This window comes from Chiloscyllium plagiosum, chromosome 33, assembly GCF_004010195.1.
Source record: "Chiloscyllium plagiosum isolate BGI_BamShark_2017 chromosome 33, ASM401019v2, whole genome shotgun sequence".
Lineage (NCBI taxonomy): Eukaryota > Metazoa > Chordata > Chondrichthyes > Orectolobiformes > Hemiscylliidae > Chiloscyllium > Chiloscyllium plagiosum.
In genome coordinates this window covers 3658683-3676322 of record NC_057742.1, presented here as the reverse complement: position 1 = coordinate 3676322, position 17640 = coordinate 3658683, and the positions used below count along the sequence as shown (strand labels likewise).

General features: G+C 41.0%; 1 protein-coding gene across 1 annotated transcript in view; it reads right to left on the bottom strand.

Annotated features, from left to right (window-relative positions):
- The window catches only part of LOC122539753 (calcium-binding and coiled-coil domain-containing protein 2-like), a 59743-nt gene that overhangs the window by 8899 nt on the left and 33204 nt on the right, over positions 1-17640 (bottom strand). Inside the window, exons 12-13 of the mRNA XM_043674789.1 lie at positions 2963-3058; positions 2378-2531 (exon numbers count right to left, since the gene is read on the bottom strand). Coding sequence (XP_043530724.1) covers positions 2378-2531; positions 2963-3058 — 250 coding nt within the window. The remainder of the gene's footprint in view (positions 1-2377; positions 2532-2962; positions 3059-17640) is intronic.

Sequence of the window (17640 nt, the reverse complement as noted above, 5' to 3'; positions counted from 1 at the left end):
CAATAGGTGCATCGATATGTTTCATGTTGCTACGATGCAGGAGGAACACAAAGTGATAGTTGTCACCCTCAGGATGCTGTCATCAAGCCAAAAAGATGTTCTGTCTATTACACAAATAAGCCATGTGAATATCAATGCCAAACATGACGTCAGAATTGTAGGTCATTCAGTTCAAGGGCTGACAATCATATTAAACAACATAGACCTTCCGCTGTTCACAACAAACAAGATACCGACCATATCCAATCAGCCCACACTTGCAAAACGCGTATTACCATCTCCAATATTAGATGTAATTCTGCAATTGAACATTTAGTGGTTGATCCAGAGAGTGTAAAGAATCACGGTGGCAACGTGCCTGCTTTAAAATGTAAACAAAGTCTGGCAGTTCACGGACAATCATTATTAACTGGTGCAGCCTTCATGGCATCATTTTTACCAATCAGTATTATTCTGCAGTGTAAATATTGGGTTTCCCCTTGACTTGGTGATTCTTTGAATTGTCCTAATGACTGCAAGATGGTAAACTTAGATAAAATGTCTTCTTCTGGCAATACTCGAATTGAAATGCACAGAATTAATCCGGATAAAGATTTAAACATAGAGAAGTCACTGAATAATTTGATCCAGGGTACATGTCTATATCTTCCATGAAAATGAAAACTTTAGGCACTTCCATTCCGTGTAGAAATTTCATTTACCATTTTTATATACTGTATTCCATTGAAAAGTTACACTCACTTGCAGGGAATACTCATCAGACACTTAAATGATGGCTTTCCTGAAACATATTAACTATTTTGATTATCAAATCCTGAAGGCAGTATTTCAAGACAATAATTTCAAAGAAGATTAAGGTCGCTTTGCCTGGTGTCCAGGCCAGGCCAATATTTACCCTCTATCCACCAGTTACATCAGATTATTGCTAGTCATATATTTGTGTTTTGAAGGATCTTGCTCTGTTACTTGGGCCACTGGTTTTCTAATATTACAACAATGATTACACTTCAAAAATACTTTGTTAGCTGTGAAACACTTTGGGATGTCCTGAAGCTGTGAAAGGTGATTTGTAAATGGAAGATTTTTTCTTTATTTCTTCTCCTTGAACAGAAATGCTAATCTAACCATGGTGTTGCTATTAGATTAGATTACTTACAGTGTGGAAACAGGCCCTTCGGTCCAACAAGTCCACAACAACCCTCCAAAGAGCAACCCACCCAGACCCATTCCCCTACAGTTACCCCTTCACCGAACACTACAGTCAATTTAGCATGGCCAATTCACCTAACCTGCACATTTTTGGATTGTGGGAGGAAACCGGAGCACCCAGAGGAAACCCACGCAGACATGGGGAGAATGTGCAAACTCCACACAGACTGAGGCGGGAATTGAACCCGGGTCTCTGGCGCTGTGAGGAAGCAATGCCGCCCTTAAATTTCCTAATTTAAATTTCCGCTATTTCCGAATAAAAATTTCAAGTGAAGGGTCACATTCCATATTACAGAGCATTAACTGTTGAAAAGAGGAGATTAGAGACAAGGAAATATCAAATTGTGAATGCCTTCTCTGAAAACTTCCATCTTTTAAGAACGTCAAAATTATTGTTATTAATCAAGACTTCCATCTCAATTCTTAAATCTCCCACTCCAAAGTTCGGCACTGACCTAGGTATCTATTTTCACACCTATAACTGCTCTTCCTCACACCACCAGCTGCGAAAACCCTCGTACTTTTGTAACCTGTAGATTCAACCATCCCAAAACCTCCTGACTGATCTTCCTTGCTCACCCTTCATAAACTTGTGCTCATTCAAATCTCTGCTTCCCATACCCTTACTCACAGCAAGTCTTGCTCACCCAAGTCTTGTGTGTTTGACAACCTACATGGCTTTTAAAAGTTCTCACTCTTACATTCAGATCCCCCCATAGCTTCATCCCTGACTATCTTTAATCTCTTCCAAGCTAACTCCTCCCTGGGAATACCATATTGCTCGAACCAAAGCCTATGCGTAATCCCTCCACCCCATTCCCGGCTATTTTCAGTTGCGTCTCGAGCTCCCAATGTCCTAAGCTTTGGAGTTCCCTTCTTAAACCTCAATGTCTCTCTATTCTCCTATAAGACGCTCCTTAAAATCTTCCTCTTTAATCAAGCTTGTGGTTCCCACTTCCAAGATCCTTCTTTAAACTTAGAGTCCTTATTTTGTTTGATAATGCTGTGAAGCTTATTGAATGTTTTCTCATGTTAAAAACGTCCTCATGAAAATCATGTTTTTGAAAGACACAAAAAGTTTGAACCAAAACCCAGATCAGACTGAGGTACAAGCAGGAGCATGAGGAAGAACAAAGGGACATGGAGCATGAAATTCGATATCACCTACCACATTCGGAGTATGGGTTGCCAAACAGGAGTCCAGAATGTCCAGAATGGACTTTTGGAACAGTCAAGCTGTAGGGGTTAGGATGCTCCAGCTGAAACGTTCCATTTCGGTGGTTTGAACCCACCCTCAAATTGTCAATCTTCCTATTCAGCTTCTGTGAACGCAAGTCAAATTGTTGTAACCATCTCACAGGAAAAGACCCAAACAACAAAATGTCTGCGCTAAGAATTTATCAGGATCATACTTTTCAAATCTGGATTAATTCATATAAGTAAACTAAGGGAGGCCGTTCTTTCCATCATCCCTGTGCTGGCTTTTAAAAGCAGAGATCTAGTTGGTCCCACTGTCCTGCTCCTGTCCTGTAGTCTTAGAAACCTTCTCCCCAAAGTATCTGATAGCACAACAGCTGCCAAATGCAGTGATGATACATACTGCTTATGTCCTAATAGCTCCTTATACAACTCTGTGTCTAGATTGTTTGACAACATTCCTATGAATCCTTTGGGAAGTTTTACTGTATTAAAATGTCTATATATAAATGCAAGGCCTTGGTGTTAACACAAATACAGCACTGAATCCACACACCTTGATCTCTTCTTGCAAATCAGCCACTTCCATGGTGCGAAGGTCCACAAGATGGGTCTTATTATCAAGTTCATGCTCGATTTCTTTAAACCTAATCTAAAAGAAGCAGAGTAACATTCGATTATTTACACAGAAAAGGGCTGCCTGATAAAATACATTAACAAACAATGCACATTTACAAAGGAAAGTCTAATAAGCTTTTAAAAATTAATTTGCAGGATGCTTGGTGTCACTGGCTGGGTCAGCAAGTTTTCCCTATCCCGATCTGTCCTCCAGAAGATGGTGGTTAGTTGCCATTTGGAATCGCTGCTATCCATTTGTTGGAGACACAGAGTTCGAGGTTTTTGACACAGCGACACTGAAGGAATGATTGGGATGAGGGGGGCTTTGGGGAGGAATGTACAGCTGTTGGTGTTCCCATGTATTGCTACCCTTGTCCTTCTAGATGGTGATGTTTGTGGGTTTGGATGGTGCTGTTGAAGGAACTTTGGAGAATTTCTGCAGTACATCTTGTAGATAGTGCGCACTGCTGCTATTGAGCATCAATGGTAGAGGGAATGAATGTTTGTGGATGTGATGCCAATAAGTGGGCTGCTTCATCCTGCTTTGTCAAGTTTCTCAAGTGTTGCAATCGTAACAACTTATTGTTTATCAAGATGAGGAATACCTTGTTCAACCAATGATCACAGATGTGTAGACACTGTGCTCTAGACTTCACAGTTTAACCCTCTCTTCCACTTTGCTTCTCTCTTTCTTCCTATAATTTGCTCTTTAAAGCTCACAGCTTTGAATAAGCTTTCAGTCACCTGTTGTAATGTGTCTTTATATAGTTCAATGCTAAGTTTTTGTCTGATTATGTTGTGAAATATTGTTACATAAATACAAGTTACTATAGAGATATCTCAGTAAAATTTTCAAAAGACCATAATACAAACAAATAACCATAAAACAAAATCAAGTGAAATACAACAAACATCTGAATTAAATATAAACACAAATAATCCTGATTTGGAGGTGCTGATGTTGGATTGGGGTGTACAAAGTTAAAAATCACAACACCAGGTTATAGTCCAACAGGTTTATTTGGAAGCACTAGCTTTCTGTGCGCTGCTCCTTCATCAGGTGGTTGTGGAGTATAAGATTGCAAGATACAGAATTTATAGCAAAAGTTTACAGTGTGATGCAACCAAAATTATATATTGAAAAAGACCTGGATTGTTTGTTAAGTCTCTCATCTTTTAGAATGACCATGTTGGTTTCTGTTCTTTCACATATAAATGCCAGATCTTTTTCTTAAATATACATTCTCAAATGAACTTTAACAATAGGTGCTATGTCTGCCCAGATAATGCAAGTGTTCTCCAACTGGCAGGTAACACTGTCCTGAGTCACGATTCATTTACGAGACTGAGCAAAAGCTACAGCAACGGATGAATGGACACTGCAAAACAATCCACAGACAGGAGTGTCCAATCCCAGTCAGAGACCACTTCAGCGGTCCAGGACATTTGACCTCGGACCTTCGGGTGACCATCCTCCAAGGTGGACTTCAGGACAGGCAACAATGCAAAGTGTCCGAGCAGAGACTGATAGCCAAGTTCAGTACACATGGGGATGGCCTCAACTGGGACCTTTCGGTTCATGTCACACTACAGGTGACCCCTCTGCATTACACATTCTCACATATACACACACTCCTACAGACTTATACCTATTACACTCACACACACTCTCTCACAGACAGACAGACAGACAGACAGACACTCATACTACCCCTCCACATCACCAAGCACATACACACCCACATATATGGTTGTGAGGTGACTTTGTACTTGCACAATTACATTTTATTTTGCTCAAAAACTGCATGAATCCATGTAAGATTCTTTAAATCCCTTTTTGAGAAATAGAATCAGTCTGAACACTAGGGCACAGACAGCCTCACACAGGGCACCTCACACCTTCAATGCACTATCTGGGCCAACATTGTTAAAGTTTACTTGAGAATGTAACTTTAACAAAAGGTCTGGAATTTACATATGAAAGAACTGAAACTAACATGCTCAATCTAAAAGATGAGAGACTTCAGAAACAATCCAGGTCTTTCTTAATATATAATTTTGGTTGCATCACACTGTAAACTTTTGCTATCAATTCTGTGTCTTACAATCTTATACTCCACAACCACCTGATGAAGGATCAGCGCTCTGAAAGCTAGTGCTTCCAAATAAACCTGTTGGACTATAAACTGGTGTTGTGTGATTTTTAACAAATTATCCTCAACTTCAGGAATTCTCTCTGTAACAGCACTGTCGGTGTATCTACACCACATGACTGCAGTGGTTCAGAAGGCAGCTCAGTAACACCACCCCTCCACGGTAATTAGGGCTGGGCATGGATATGATGCAGTGATAGTGTCACTGGAGCAGGAATCCGGAACTCCATGCTAATGTTTTGGTGACACGGGTTTAAATATTACTATTAGAAAGTGAGGACTGCAGGTGCTGGAGATCACAGTCAAGAGTGGGGTGCTGGAAAAGCACAGCAGGTCATGCAGCATCCGAGGAGTAGGAGAATCGATGTTTCAGGAATTCCTGATGAAGGGCTCTTGCCCGAAACATCAATTCTCTTGTTCTTTGGATGCTGCCTGACCTGTGTGCTTTTCCAGCACCCTACTCTTGAACATTATTATGTCAGCTGATGAAATTTGTACTCAAGTGAAAAAAAGTCTGGAATAAAAGGCTGGCCTAATGGTAACCATGTAACTGCTATTGATTGTGGTAAAGATTCATCTGGTACATTGATCCCCTGCAGGGAAGGGAATCTGCCATCCTTACTCATTCGACTCTAGACAGACACAGCTAAATGGTTAACCACAATTGCCCTCTAAGCAATTAGGAATGGGCAATACTGGCTTACTGAGTGGCACTTAGATCCCATGAACAAGAAAAAGTGTTACATTGTGATCTGTTACAACCGGTCAAGCAGAGACAGTAATGTTCAAAAGGGATTTAGATAAATTGTTGAAAAGGAGAAATTTGCAATGCTATGAGGAAACAGCTGATATTGGGGGATGGGATGGGATAGTGAGAGAGAACAGCGGTAAATTAGATAGCTCTTTCATAGGGCAGGCAGAGATACCTCCTTCTGTGCTGTGAGATTATATTTGCCGCTGCAAAAATAAAGAGTCCAAACACACCAACCTGAAAACCAATGTAAATATCTTCATAAACTCAGCAGCGTGTAAGCCACTCACCAGTGCTTTCTCTGCTCTGTCCCCAAGCTTTGACTTTATTTCTGCTAATTCAGTCCCAGGCTGCTGCACAGACACCCCCCCTGAACTGGCTGCTTTTCATAAAGTGAAAAAAAACACAGGTAAGGAAACAGAGACAAGAAAACAGTTTGCAAAGCAGGACTCTACTGTAGTCTTAAACTTTTAGTGACAGCATCTGCTGTTCTCCAAATATACAGTGAAACTAAAACTAATCCAATTCAAATCTGCCACCAATCACTGGAAACATACAGAGGCTAACTCAAATTTGGAAAGGGAGAGATGATAGATAATTCTCTGCATTTAGGCTCCCAGGAGAACTGGTCCAGTTCCAGACGTGCTTCTCCAATACTTTGAAAATTCCAGAATTCCTTTCGTGAAAAAAATTATTTGAAATTCAGGTAATGCACTTGTTTGGAAAGAAGAGGATAGGTCAATGCACCTTAAAACTAAAAAAAATCATTTGAGGACGGCGAGGAGAAAATAGGGAAGAGGGGAGCTGGCAGTCAATTTCAGAGCCTCTGCTGTGCACACATCCTAGTCTTTCAGTAAAACAGTGATCATGTGTTAAGTAAATTTCTCAATGAAATTTCCCTGCAATGTTTGTTGCCGTGCTTTCATTCAAATGTGGAAGCATTTTGTTTTACTAAAGTAAACACTTGGAAATTTAAAACTTTAAATCTTAATCACTGTTTCTTATCCACTGTAAGGATCAAACAGTTCTTTTAAACCTTTGGGACAAAGTCTTCAACTGACCATACGCCATCACTTGCATCTCAGTGTCAGAAAGTTGTGTGTTCCATCCAAGGTGCATAAGTTAGGCTGCTGAAGTGAGGGAGTGCTGCATTTTTGCTGGTTTCTCAAAACAAAACAGCCTAAAGCACTTTCTTTGGACAGCAGCAAATTCGTCCGAATACATTTGCCAATACTTTTCCCTCAGCCAACAGCTTTAAAACAAAAATCAACAAATTTGTTTGAGGGCATGCTGTGCAGAAATTGTTCAATGTTTTTCCTACAATAGAACAGTGTCTATGCTTCAAAACTACTTTATTGCTTGCCAAATGCCTTGGGACGTCCTGAACTTATGAAAAGCACTCTGTAAATATCTTTTTTTTTTAAAAAGAATCAGGATCGGTGATGAAACTAGACTTCATCTGCGCTACACTGCCTCTACACAACAGTCCGATTTTGAAAGTAATTTTACAATTTAACTTTGTAGGCAGGACAGAGTTGTAACAGAATCATGTTCAATAGAGTGCAGGGTCCATTTTCTTTTGCACTACTCCAGTACCAGGTTTTTGCCATCAGGGGTACTCAGTGAGCTAAACAAATACTGCAGTGTTAAAAAGAAACAGAAGTCTTTACAGTATTTCAACTTGGTCAATAGTCCAACCACCCATGGTCAGAACTTCACAAATAGATCCAATATTTAAAAAAAACTGGGAATCTTGTTAAATCTAAGCCAAGGAAATTTATGTTTGAGATTACTGTGGAACAGGACTGATTGTGGCAGATATATTACCATATGAGTGTGGAAGGTATTTGAAATAATTAAAAGCTAAGAGAGGTTTGACTTATGCAGTGGTGCAAAGTGGCTGATATTGGATTCCCCACTTGTTCCACCAGCATGTGATGTTTAATTCCTTTGATTGCAATGAAATGGACCATCGGATGCTGTGCTGAACAGATGCTTGATCCAATACCATCTGCTTTGCAGCACTCTTCCTAGACACATTTGGAATTCCAGCTGTTCTGCTTTAATTTCCAGTTCTTTTTCTCCAACTATTCCATTCCTCTACCTGTCTCTGCACTTTCTGTGATCTCAACTATCTCCTTGATTGGAGAGTGGCATTTATTCTTGTCTTCCTGTTGCACAGAGAACAGTTATTGGTTTATAACTTTTACAACTGCAAAGAGTTCTTCTAATGAAAGATATTCACATATTCAAATACACATCACTATAGTCAGGAGGAAGGGCAGGTTTGCTGCTGAATCATTCCATCTGGTTGCAGGACCCAAGATCAAAAATGGTCTTATCACACCTGGTAAGACAGCCACCCAAAAAAGCTTAAAACTGAAATTGTGAGCAAATCATGGTACAACAGCATAAGGCTTTTGCATCAGCTGAACATTTCAATAATTTTATCCCTGTCTTGTCAGCCAAGTGGAGGGAAGCAAACTGAATCATGAACTAATTTGAACACTGAACCAGGAGCAACACTGATGGACTCTGTAAAGACTTTCTAACAGAGCTGCCCTTCCTGCCTAGTTCACTTGCACATATTCCTGACATTAGGAATCCTTAGAACAATATTATATGGAAAGCAAAAGGGTCAGTCAACTTTCAGATTTTCATACAACTAAGAGAAAGCTTTGAATCAAAAGCTTCAGAGTACAATTTAATCAAAACTAACTCACAGTTCATCTTATTAAAAAGCAGTGGTGGGGAGGATAATTATGTTAGCACAAGGAAAAGGAACATTTTGCAGCTTTGACTCTATCCACAAGAAGTTCACTTTTCAAAGCATGATCCTTCCATCCCAATCTGATAATTTGGAAGATAAGTGCTTTTGTACTCATGCCCTTTGCTGCCCTCTGGACTCAGGTATACAAATATGAGGCCCAAACATCTTTGGGACCATCAGACCAGAGACTCTGGGTGGGAGAGAATAGTGCCAGAAGGCTTTGTTCTTCAGACTTCTCACAACAGGAAATTTCTGCTGATGCAAGAATATCTCCTGTGAAGGATAAGCTCCCCTCTAGCAATGCCGATCCCAAGAGTGGAAACAACACCGGCCTTTCCCTCTTCCAAATTGTTACCAAATATATAGATATACATCAGCATTTGTTCATTGAACCTAATGCCAAGCCAGCCTTAGCCCTGTTCCTAATAGATATGGACTCAGTCCACTTATCACCCCTTAAGTCAGTGATGAACATAAAATCAATTGCCTGTTGAGTAATGGAAATCATCACAATGGCACAGGAGAATCTGGTCTATTCTGGCTGTGGCTCAAAAGGGAGGGTAAAGTGGAAATATTTTATGATTATGCCTAATTTTGCCACACCAGATCTCAAAATTACCAACTGATGTCAGGAGCCTGAAATGGAAAGTGTTCCAATTCCTTATGATAAATAACAGATTGAACTTAAGTCAGGAATTTCCATGAATTTGGAGACAATAATACAGTGAACATTCCACAACAGGGTATTGTGCTGAACAATTTATGTCAAGTATATCACCACAGCTTTGTTGTTGAGTTTTTGTTTTACATGTACCAGAAGCATGCGCAGCTTTTGTTTTTAATTAAAATATGGTGCCTTCATCCTATAACTCCCACTTAAACTACTTATTCCCAAGACAGAGAGATCCTACTAACGTACCAATAATGCTTTCAACTTGTCGATCTGCTTGTGCAGCCTCTGGCACTCCTTGTACTTTTGTACATAGCAAGACTTTCCTGTCAGTAGCTTAGCCTTTAAACTTGCAATCTCCTTCTGGAGTGGATGGTCTCCAGTGCTGCCCCCCTCAGTACAACCCTATAATGCATAGTAGACACAAATGGATATATTTCTACAGCTTTAACCAGGGTTTTTATCTAGCTCCTATTCAACATATTGTCATAAGTACACAATGTGACAATAGACACTCCAATGGCTCAGCCAATAGGTACACTGTATTTTGCAGACTCCAGTTAAAAAAGGAACTAGATAGATCCAGCTGATTGAGAGGGTCTGACTCTCTCTGTTGTCTTCAAGAGGGAGATGAACCAGTTCTTGACTGGGGCGGAGACTACATTGGTCATTAAAAATAACACTTGGCCCATGGGATCTCATGGATTAGTTTCAGTCATTGTGGTGTGTGTGTGTGTGTGTGTATGTGTGTGGTAGAGTTAATCACACTGTGCCAGCAATCATGGTTTAGACCTGGCTATTCTTATCCATCATTTTTTATATGAGCATATCTCTATTGCATTCTGTTCAGCCAAACTTGCAGGACGTCAAACTAGTTAACTTCATTGTGGAAGAAAAATAATATAAAAATAAGTTGTTATTGATCATTATGTAGACATTGCCTGCCTTCATACCCTTGCATTTCAATAGGCTATTGGGTTACAGTCTTAGATCATGCAAGAATGAGGGCTTCTCAAAGCAGCAGATAAAGTTGGGAATATCATCCTAATATGTCTCAGGGCAGTAGGATAGGAAAGAATTCTTGTAACTTATTTTTATACTGTGAATCAGCACTGGAGTTTGAATATAGCCCTATAATATAAAGGTTAAAAACATTCATGTGAAAGAATTGGAAATATTCAAAGGCAACAAGCAAAGAGCAAGAGAACAAGGCGAACTGAAATCTTCTTTCAAACAGCAAGCATCAGCATGGTGTGCAAATGGCTGTTTGCTTCTCGAACAGCACGTGGCAACATGACTCAGAAATACAGGTCTGTGCTAATTATAATCACATAGGCACCACCATAACATTCTGCATCCAGTTAAGTCACCAGGCAGTCACAAATTGCAAATATTCTTAAACAGGATAAAAAATTCAAACAACATTAATTCAGAAAAAAGTGTCGAAATGACCAAGATAATGGTCAATGATTTCTTTTGTAATTATCCTATTTGAAATCAGTCTTACCAAATTAGAATTCTTAAAAATGATGCCAAAGATACGGAATCGCATACAATGTAATATAAAATAATAACATGTCAAACGAACTCATAACTGTAAAGTTATCTAATGAAATATTATTCCTAAAATGTAATAAAGGCAATTGACCCAACACAAAGCAGATTTTGATATGTTAATGAGAGATTAGGTAATACCCTACAAATAAAGGGAGAAGTTATTACACAGCAAGACAAAGGCCTACTCTGGAGACAATGCTGCTGTGTACAAGATGATTCACACAGAGAGAAAAAAATAATGATTCCATCATATGATTTAAATCAGCACATGGATCATTCAGCAGACATTGTCATCCTGTAAAACCAGCCACGCTTGTTGCTACTTCAGTTATGCAGAAATATATACTGCAAGTGTAATTTGAACTGATGAAGCAGACATCTCTAAATTGTACATTTTTTTATTATTAATAAAAAGCCTGTTAGTTCTAGTTCAGTGATGGCATTATCCACAGTGATGCTGCAATGATTCTCAGCACATGCATTGTCACAAGGTTATAGCAGGACAATTAATTTGCTAAACAGGGTCAGCTGATTGCGGGTGGTTTATATTTCTGGAATGACATGACATCAAGGACCTGATATCAACACAGTGGACCCTTCTCTTCTCACTGCTCCCCTGAGCTTTACTTTCTCATGATAAAACCTCGACTGTCATGCAGACGGAGGGTCTGCTGCACTGCTGGTGATGACATCGTTCAGACAAGACAGTAAACCCAGGTATCATCGCCTTCTCATTTCCAATAAGAGCACAGGAGTTCATAGGATTACAGAATCCCTACACTGTGGAAACAGGCCATCGAGTCCACATCGACCCTCCGAAGAGCATCCCACCCTACCCTATCCCTGTAACCCTGCATTTCTCATGGCTAATTCACGTAACCTCCACATCCCTAGACATGATGGGTAATTTAGCATGGCCATTCCACCTAACCTGCACATCTTTGGACTGTGGGAGAAAACTGGAACACTTTGAGGAAACCCATGCAGACGCTGAGAGAATGTGCAAAATCCACACAGACAGTTGTCCAAGGTTGGATTTGAACCTGCATCTCTAGTGCAGTGAGGCAGCAGTGCTAACCACGGAATCACCATGATGCCTATTATGGAGTTGCGGGAGAAAAAGGAAAGTTGAAACTTTATTGCTGGAACAGCACAGCAGGTCAGGCAGCATCCAGGAACAGGAGATTCGACGTTTCAGGCACAGGCCCTTCTTCAGGAATGAAAGAAGGGCCTGTGCCCTTCCTGAAGAAGGGCCTGTGCCCGAAACGTCGAATCTCCTGTTCCCTGGATGCTGCCTGACCTGCTGTGCTGTTCCAGCAATAAAGTTTCAACTTTGATCTCCAGCATCGGCAGACCTCACTTTCTCCTCGGAGAAAAAGGAAAGAAAACATATTCCCAATGTCTTCACCAATATACACCCTGCATTCAAAAGCACCAACAAATTGATTGTTCATTATCATACTGCTGTTTGTGAGAACTTGCAGTACACAAATTGCATAATGTCTTTTCTGTATTACAAAACAATGAGTACATTTCAAATGTATTTAATTGGATGTGTAGTACTGTGGCAGAAGGTGTGGTATATATTAAAGTCTCACTTTTTAAAGATATATTTGTTGACAAGATGTGGACATTGTTAGCTAAACCAGAAGAATGTATTGTCCATCAATAAATGTCCTGGAAGGTGGAGGTGAGCTGCCTTAAAATCAGAATAGTGGAAAGGCCCTTTGACCCATTGAGTCTGCACCAGCAATAGAACCACTCTAAAACCTACACAAGACCCAGTTTCCAGCACTTGGCTCAATGCACTGAATGTTGTGATATTTAGTTTTTGAGGTTGTGAGGTTTCTACTGTCCTCCCAGACAGCGCATTCCAGATTACCATCAAGCTCTGGGTGAAAATATTTTTATTCAAATTCCCTCTAAACCTCCTGCCGTTCACCTTAAAATGATGCTGTTTGTTGTTGATCCTTCACCCAAGGGCAACAGCTGCTTTCTCACCACCCTGCCTATGCCCCTCTTGATCTTGTACATCTCTATCAGTCTCCTCTCAGCCTTCTTTGCTCTAAAGAAAACAACTCAAACATATCCAGCCTTTCTTCATAGCTAAACTGCTATGAAGCCATTCCTGAAGGGCTTATGTCCAAAACATCGACTTTCCTGCTCCTTGGAGGCTGCCTGACCTGCTGTGCTTTTCCAGCACCACACTTTTCGACTGCCTTATCATCTACCCTATTAACTTGCCCTTCTGCACTTAGGGACATGTAGACAAGCATTCGAAGATTTCATTGTTCCTCCGAGCTTCCCAGTGTTCTGCCATTCATTGATATTCCCTCGTCTTGTTACCTCACACATCTCAGAGTTAAGTTCTATCTGCCACTGATCTGCCCATGTAACTAATCCCTCGATATCCTACTGACCCAGCACTGATCCCTGTGATATACCATTGGACACAGGTCTCAGTCACACAAAAAGCCTTCTACCACTACCGCGTTGCCTGTCACTAAGCCAATAATTGCCAAGTTAGCCCGGATCTCATGTGCTTTACTTTAAAAAAAAATCAGTATCCCATATCAAGTCTTGTCAAAGGCTGAAATCTATATTATCTACATCGACTGTACTATCCTCATCTACAGAGCTGGTCATGTCCTCAAAAGATTCAATCAAATTTGTTAGGCATTACCTCCTTCTGACTAAACCGTGCCTCTCAAAATGAAAAGTGGGCCCACGTTAGCTATCCTCCCATCCTCTGGCACCTCCCCAGTGTCCAGACATGAATTGAAAATTTGGGTCAGAATCCCTGTATTTTCCTCCTTTGTCTTCCATAGAAGCCTGAGATCCAATTCATTCAGACTTGAGGATCTGTCCACCTTTAAGCCAGACTTTTTGAACCAATGCAGTCCATGTGGTGTCAGTACATCCACAATGCTGTCAGGGAGGGAGTTCCAGGATTGTAACCCAGCAACACTGAAGGAACAGCAATGTAGCTCCAAGTCAGGATGGAGTCATGCTCAGAGGAGAACATGCAAGGTGGTGCCCTTGTTCCTAGAGCTAGTAGCAGTCATGCATTTATAAAGATGATGTGCTGAAGGGAGTAATTATTGAAGGGGGTGGATAAGATGCCAATGAAGTAGGATACTTTGTGCTGGATGCTGTCAACCTTCTTGGTGTTGCTTGAGCTGCACATCCAGATAAGTTGGGAACATTCCATTACACTCCTGAATTATGTCTTGTAGGTGGTGGTAGAGGCTTTGGGGATTCAGGGAATGAGTTGTCCACTGCACAATTCCTAACCTCTGGCCTGCCTTTGGGGCCAAAGCATGCATACAGCTGGTCCAATTCAGTTTGTGGACAAAGATAACCCCCCACCCCACCATATTATTGATAGCAGAGGGAGGTGGGAGGGATATTCAGTAATGGTTGCATCATCAAATTTCAAAGAAAGATGGTTGCATTCTTTCTCATGGGAGATAGTCATTTTATGTCATTTGAGTGACACAGATGTTACAGGCACTTTTCAGCCCGAACCTGGATATTGTCCAAGTCTTGCTTGCAAATGGTCACAGACTTCTTCAGTATCTGAGGAGTCACAAATGGTGCTGAATATTGTGCAGTCAGCGAATATCTCTACTTCTGATTTTATGTAGAAAGACAGTCATTGATGGAGCAGCTGAAAATGATTGGGCTAAGCACATTATCCTGAGGAACTCCTGCAAATATCCTAGAGCGGAGATGATTAACCTCGACAACTATTTTCCTTTATGCAAAGTATGACTCCAACCAGCTGAGTGTTCTCCTTGATTCCTATTGACTCCAGTTCCACTAGGGTTCTCTACGTCCCAATTGGTTTAATGCAGCCTTGATGTGAAGGGCAACCACTTGCACCACCCTCTAGAGTTCAGATCTTTTGTCCATCTTTCGACTAAGACCATAATGAGGTCACAAGATTAGAGGGTCCAATGGAACCCCATCCTGGCATCACTAAGCAGATTACTGTTGAGCAAGTGCTGCTTAATAGTGTTGTTGACCATCACTTTGCCAATGATTGGCAGTGATGGCTGGATTGTAATTCTCCCATCATTTTATGTTTAAGACATACCTGTTCATTTTCCACATTGGCATCTGCCAACCATTGTTATAATTGTAGAAATGCATGGCTTCTCACAAGTAGTGGCAGCAGCAGTAAGGTGGGGGTGGGGGAACAGGAGTGGAACATAGGTTATTGAAAAAGCAGGTATTCCTTTTTTTCCTGCAGTAAGTTTATGTTTGGCAGCTTTAGGCATTGCAAAGAAATCCAATAGGCCTCCTCCCACCAAAAAGAGCAAGTATTTAAAAAGGGGTTTTGTTGCTGGCACAACTCCAAGTCATAGCTGCCTCTGAACAGGGTCCCGGGTTTAAAAGTCAAAACATGGGTAGATCTAAAACCACTTTACAATTGTTAACTTAAATCAAATCCTCCCAGAAACTGCAGTGTTTACAACACAGCAAGAGCCACTTAGCCCCTCTGGTCCATACTGGCTGCTTTAGGATGCATTTGGGCCTCCTCCCATCCATTTCTAACCCTTACAGATTATCCTTTCCCATCCCGTACCTGTCTAGCTTCCCCTTAATATGCCTCTCCACCATCTTCTTCAAATACTCTGAAGATAGTGATTAGTAAAGCCAAAAGGGAATTCAGGAAAAAAAATCTTTTAATCCAGTGAGTGGCAAGAGTGTGAAATATGCTACCACAAGGAACAAGTGCAATGAATATCACAGATCCGCTTCGGGGGAAGCTGGACAAATACATGAGGGAGAAACAAGGAGAAAGAAATAGAAGAATAAATGGGTGGGATTAGTTGGAGAGGGGCGAAAAGAGACTCCTGTGGAGTGTAACACAAGTTGATGGACCAACTGGCAGATCATTTGTAAACCTTTCTGAAACAGGGCTACAAGATAGGATCCCAAGACATGCGATCATAAGAAACAGGAGCACAAGTAGGCCATCTGGCCCATCAAGCCTGCTACGCCATTCAATAAGATCGTGGTTGGTCTTTTTGTAGACTCAGTGCCACTTACCCACCCACTCACCATCACTCTAAATTCCTTTATTATTCAAAAATCTATCTTTCTTTGCCCTAAAACATTCAACAGGGTAGCCTCAACTGCTTCACTGAGCAGGGAATTCCACAGATTCACAAAGCTTTCCACAACATGGAAGATCGTTCTTCTTTCCAATCACTGAATTTAGAAATTTTTACCAATTCTATCAAAAGATCACCAACAGATCAAGGCAGCTGTGAAGCACAAAGCCACGCAATACAAACAAAAACAAAGAGAACTTGTTTTTCCCTAATGAGAAGAAAGCAAACCAGCCTTTAATTTAGCAAACCGGGAAGAACAAAGTGGGAAGAAAATTGAAGTCAACAGATGTGGCTAAGATAGAAGGCTTGGAGATAAATGCTTTATATTCATACAGCTCTTTCTAATTAATAACATTTCCATGTCAATAGTCACTTTATGGAGTCAGAATCCTGTCCACTTAATAGACCTCCTACTTAGGATTTGATCATGAAATGATCCAGCACAGAAGGAGCTATTTGCCTGTTCTGCTGGTGTTGACCAACAATTACAAATTTGGAATAAAAATGAGATTGGTTGTTGGTGAGCTCACAGGATCTCCTAGAGCAATCAAAAGGAAAGTTACACAAACACAACTTACTCCTTCCATTCGAAGATGGAATGAATTTAATCTTGTTGTGGTTCTGTTCGCCGAGCTGGGAATTTGTGTTGCAGACGTTTCGTCCCCTGTCTAGGTGACATCCTCATTGCTTGGGAGCCTCCTGTGAAGCGCTTCTGTGATCTTTCCTCCGGCATTTGTAGTGATTTGAATCTGCCGCTTCCGGTTGTCAGTTCCAGCTGTCCGCTGCAGTGGTCGGTATATTGGGTCCAGGTCATGTGCTCATTGATTGAATCTGTGGATGAGTGCCATGCCTCTAGGAATACCCTGGCTGTTCTCTGTTTGGCTAGTCCTATAATAGTAGTGTTGTCCCAGTCGAATTCATGTTGCTTGTCATCTGCGTGTGTGGCTACTAAGGATAGCTGGTCGTGTCGTTTCATGGCTAGTTGGTGTTGATGGATGCGGATCGTTAGCTGTCTTCCTGTTTGGCCTATGTAATGTTTTGTGCAGTCCTTGCATGGGATTTTGTACACTACAATGGTTTTGCTCATGCTGGGTATTGGGTCCTTCGTTCTGGTGAGTTGTTGTTTGAGAGTGGCTGTTGGTTTGTGTTGTTATGAGTCCTAGTAGTCGCAGTAGTCTGGCTGTCTGTTCGGAAATGCTCTTGATGTATGGTAGTGTGGCTAGTCCTTTGGGTTGCGGCATGTCTCCATTTCCGTTGTCTTTCCCTTAGGCATCTGTTGGTGAAATTGCGTGGGTATCAGTTTTTGGCGAATACATTGTATAAGTGTTCTTCTTCCTCTTTTTGCAGTTCTGGTGTACTGCAGTGTGTTGTGGCCCTTTTGAATAGTGTCTTGATGCAACTTCTTTTGTGTGTGTTGGGGTGGTTGCTTTCGTAGTTCAGGACTTGGTCTGTGTGTGTGGCTTTCCTGTATACCTTTGAGGTGAATTCTCCGTTAGGTGTTCTCTGTACCATCACATCTAGGAATGGGAGTTGGTTGTCCTTTTCTTCCTCTCTCTTGAATCGGATTCCTGTGAGTGTGGAGTTGATGATCC